Genomic DNA, 5,082 nt, shown 5'->3' with positions numbered 1-5,082 from the left:
ATACCTTATATAGAAAAAAAGTTTCCCCTCTGGGTATGTTTGTCACTTTGGCAGGTATGAAAATGAAAATTTTCGTTATACTTAAAGCAAATTGTAAAAGTTATTTCTTTGTTGTTCCTTATCAACTAAATGCTTTTGATTTGCATTTCTTGAATGCCATCATTTCCACTGTCATGGGGCTAAGTTTGTTGGGTACTCTTTCTTGTAAACCTGTCTCAATGCATCCCAATTGAGCTACGCACATCACTTTCTTGCTTTTGCCTTGTTGAATTGCCGATTTGCAATTTAATTGAAAAATATAGCTTCTTGTCTTACTTTTTTTATGCGGACCAGATTGATGAGCTAGCTTGTGCCTACATGGACAAGTGGGATGCAATGACTTAGGCGGGGTCATTTCCGTAATTTTCCTAAAAGGCTAATTTTGGTGATCAGAGGACCCCGTTTATGGAAAGATTTTCTCCACCCATATCTTGGGCTATAAATCTCTGATTGAGACGTCATTTTTGGCATTCGCTATGTTTGGTTTTGAATTTTTATTCTATGGTGTCAATCGAGAATTTTCTATTTTTGGAAAATTTTGATTTATTTCTATTTTGGTGTTTTCTTGTTGGTCTATTTATTTGTAAGCTTTTAGGTTATGAAGGCAGTTTGGAATTGAAATAAAATTGTTTTGTTCTTTGTCCTTCCTCTAAATTTCTGGGCATTCTTAGACTAAATAGGGTTTAGATTTCCACTATGTTGTTGACTTGGGTATTCTTAGACTAAACAAGTCCACAACCTTACCCCGCTGCGTCATTTTTCTTTATGCCTGGTTGAACCAGCAAGTGCATCTTCAATAATTATAAACAATTTGTGTTTATTTATTGGTGAGCAGGTCACCTTCCACCTCCAGCATCCGTGCTAAGATGTTGTATGCCACATCCAAGGACATAATCAAACGTGAGCTTGACTGTGTTCACTATGAGATCCAAGCTACTGACCCAACTGAGATGGATTTGGAAGTGCTTAGGGATTGCGCACACTAGGTACTTGAATTGCACAAGGCACATTCTAATTGGTTGTAATGGCACCTCCTGCTCTCAGATGTGGCTAAGATTATGCCCATGCTCTCAAATATTGGTATTTGCGGAGGACCTCTTTGTTTAGTTTGCAAGTGTCCAGAAAAGTTTGAAACTTATCCCTTACTATTTTGATTGTTATTATTATTGTTATCATTGTTATGCTTTACTCTAGTGACGACTGTAATGACTCTCTGTTGCTTTCGCATTGTATATGAAACATAGTTACAAAATCGCTTACATTTGTCAAGTTCAGATATTGTCTCTTGTTAATGTTCAGGCATGGTGCAAATGGAGCATTTATTTATTTATTAGCGTGTTAAATATTTTGTGCTCATTTGTTAGATATTGTCTCCTGAGATAAAGTTGTGATTCCAGTTGCTTCCAGGAGACAATCCATAAGTGTATCAATTGCTGCAAATGAGAAGAACAGAGATAATTTTCAATATGAATGAGCTTTTCTAGGATGACCGGATCGAGCATTCAAAAAACAGCTGCAAAAGTGCATAATATCACTCAAAATCTGCAAAAAACTACAACAAACAAAATAAAACAAAATCTAACAAACAAATACAAATTGAGTGATATATTATCAAAATAAGTTCAATGCATCCAGCAGCTTCCACTAAACAACAATCTAGAACCAGTAGATTCTCATTTCAAATTCTGAACCACAAATTTAGCAGCATAACAAATGGCTTTAGCATCCCTGAAGAACAAATTTCAACATGCATCATCACACAAAGAAATCTAAAAAGGGATATACTTACAATCATAACAATTTTTTTGGGCCATGAAATATACATTACCTTAGAAGAAAAATCAATGCCAATAGTTTGCGTTGTGGAGCTATCAACATGCATATTCGGCATATTAGGGATAGAATTTGAATTCACCTGAGAAAAAAAAATGTATTCCAACATTTTAGATTAAAATGTTATGCAAGTTCATAACAAGTACAAATATTAATTGACATAACATTACCACACTTTCTTGAGTACAAAATTCTGCTAGTGCTTCATTATGGGTTTAAATATTCCCCTTTGCTTGAAATTTTTGTAATAATTAACATTATTTGGATAAAAAAAAATAAAAGTAAAAATAAAATGATATAAAAATGAATACCTTTTTTTATTTCTAGAAATTAATTCTTTAACTTTTGACTTATTTCTTTTGGATGATGACCGTCCTTTGCTACGCACCTTCAAAGGTGTTAGGAACTTCGTGGTTGAAGACATTGGTTGTTCTTGCTCATGAACTTCATTCGAAAGTATTGGTTGTTCTTGCTCCCAACCATTATCCATGAGCTTCTCCATTGCCTCATCCATGCTTTTCGTCAAGAATAAATATTTTCCAGTAGTTGCTACTCCAATTTCAGCAAGTTTGGCAAAATGAGAATACAATTGGGTGTAGAGCACATTTTGTTCATTAGTTTGTGTGTCATCATAACAATTCATCACATAAGTATGTCTCCGCTTGATATCCTTTCTCCATCGAGGTAAAATATAATAAGATGGAATTTCTTTCGCATTCCTCTTAATAAGAAGTTTGCATATATGTCTACAAAAAATTCCTCTAAACTCAAATAAAAGGCATGAACATTTGATGTCAAACTCAGCTTCATTGTAATAAACATTAAACACCACTTGCCTTCTGAATCTGCCTTCTTTCCCTTTGAATATGTCTGTCACCTGAAATGCATGTACTAGCCCATTTGAGTTGATAAGTCTGAGATTGCAAAATAACATTCCTCTCAATTCATTTTGGAACAACTTAAAAATTTCATTTGTATAAGCTTCATGTAACTGCTTCTCAAAATAACAATCAGTCAGCAATGAGAAGTTTGAGTTAAAGGAAGCAAAATCAGCCTTGTTCTCCTTCTCAATTTTGCTTTTCAATGCATTATCATATTGCTCCACAAATTGTTTTAAGGATTTCGTTGGCCCAACATAGCCATAAAAAAAGCATTTATGCTCTCACTTCTTTGAGTTGTTGACATTCCTGCCCAAAAAACACCCTTAACATATATAGGAGCCCAACGTTGACAATTTATATACAAAAAATTCAGCCATTCATTCTTTTTAATATTGTAATCTTTTATCATCTTCAACCAAATGTCTTCAAATTCTTGCACATCTATTGCCTAATAAACAATAGACTTCAAGATTTTTTTTATTGCTTTATAGTGAGTCAATCCTCCAAGCTTCTTAGGGACTTATTTCATGATATGCCAAAGACGAAAACGATGATAAGAATTAGGAAACACCATCCTAATTGCACCTTGAATAGCCATGCATTGATCTGTAATTATCACATTTGGGGCCTTCCCCGACATACATTCCAACCAAGTTTTGAACAACCAAATATAGGTTTCAGTATCCTCCTTTGGTAATAAACCACATACGAATAATATGGTTTGCCCATGATGGTTTACTCCAACAAAAGGAGCAAAGGGCATATCATACTTATTTGTTAAGTATGTCGTGTCAAAGGATACAACATCACCAAAAGATTCATAGGCTGCTCTAGACAATGCAGCAGCCCAAAAGACATTTCTTAATCGGCCCTCGTCATCCATATCAACCAAATAAAATTTTTTTGAATTTCTCTGTTGCATGCAAGAGAAATAAGCCCCAAGTGCATCAGGATCCCCAACACCAAGCCTGATTTGCCTTGCTTTCACAACGTAGTTCCGACAATCTCTTTCTATGTATGCCAAATTCTCATATCCACCACTTTCAACAGCTAAAGAATGAAAATTTTTACTCAAACTAATACCAGCTCGATCATTTAGTTCAAGTCTTCTCTTGACATGCGCATCAATTTTTTTATTGCATTTTTGAAACCTAGATTTCTGGGGACTGAGTGCATGATTGTGCTCCAAATGGACCCGAGATATAGTATACCCTCCATCATTGCCAACAATAACATTAATTTTTGCTGGACAGTCTGTTTTGGTGGATAGCCTTGGGTTGAAGGAATTTTGTGAAGAAGATATTCTTCTTTTGCCACCTCTTACACATGCAAGTGTATAATACTTTAACCTTCCATCATCTCCGGATTTTGTTGTTCTTTTAGTAATACCAAACCCTTCATGCCGAGCATATTCAACATAAAAATTATAAACTTCTTCTTCTGAGTCAAGCGTCATACCGGCCTTAGGAATAATTGTTTCACAAATTGAACCTTCAAAGTGCATAATTTTTTCTTTTTCTTTATTTACTATTTCAAAAATAGGAGACCCTTCTATCCCATTCTTTCTTGGTTTATAAGACCCAATCTCTAATTCTGCCATATTTAACCAAATACCACTTTGGATATTGTGTGCCTATGAAAACCAAATATTTGATTAGATCCACAAAATAATAATCATATGCAAGATAGGGATGGATGGTCTTAATGATATTAATTATTATGCAGGCAAAATTCATGTTAGATAGGGCCAGTAGAATTAGATCTATTATATTTCTAATAATCTAATTTAAATCACAGCTCCACAACATCCCAAACAAACACAAATATACCTACACCAATGAAGACACTAGACGACAGTCAATCCTAATCATGGATCTAAACATAAATATATAAGAAAAGTTTACAAAATATTAGACCACTAAACTGACTATCAATTCGACACACCAGCCATGGCCCATGAAGGTTGATAAAGTAATTTCGAACCACTCTTGCTGCTTTGCTGGTGATTTCGTCGGAAGAATAGTAGGTATGGATGACCTTAATGATTATTATGCATGCAAAATTCATGTTAGATAGGGCCAGTAGAATTAGATCTATCATATTTCTAATAATCTAATTTAAATCACAGCTCCACAACACAAAAAATCCCAAACAAACAAACAAAAAAAACAAAAAAAAAATACATGTGCCAATGAAGACACTAGACGACAGCTGCCACGGGGAGGGGGGGAGAAGATGGGCAGAGAGGTGCTCAAGTGTGACAACGTAGACGTGGACTCAACGGCGACAATGGCGATGGGGCTCAAGCGCAATAGCAGTGACGAGAGGC

At 35.0% G+C, this 5,082-nt stretch overlaps 1 protein-coding gene across 1 annotated transcript; it reads right to left on the bottom strand.

The window, feature by feature from the left end:
* Positions 1-1,712: 1,712 nt before the first annotated feature.
* On the bottom strand, positions 1,713-4,209 carry LOC120256522 (protein FAR-RED IMPAIRED RESPONSE 1-like). Its single transcript, XM_039264198.1, has 5 exons — positions 3,463-4,209; positions 2,709-2,863; positions 2,261-2,618; positions 1,863-1,954; positions 1,713-1,767 (listed from the first exon to the last, which is right to left on the bottom strand). Exons 1-5 carry the CDS (start codon positions 4,207-4,209, stop codon positions 1,713-1,715), a joined length of 1,407 nt encoding a protein of 468 aa, XP_039120132.1.
* Positions 4,210-5,082: the final 873 nt, after the last annotated feature.

This window comes from Dioscorea cayenensis, unplaced genomic scaffold (assembly GCF_009730915.1).
Source record: "Dioscorea cayenensis subsp. rotundata cultivar TDr96_F1 unplaced genomic scaffold, TDr96_F1_v2_PseudoChromosome.rev07_lg8_w22 25.fasta BLBR01001482.1, whole genome shotgun sequence".
NCBI classification, from domain to species: domain Eukaryota; kingdom Viridiplantae; phylum Streptophyta; class Magnoliopsida; order Dioscoreales; family Dioscoreaceae; genus Dioscorea; species Dioscorea cayenensis.
This window is presented reverse-complemented; position numbering and strand designations above follow the sequence as displayed.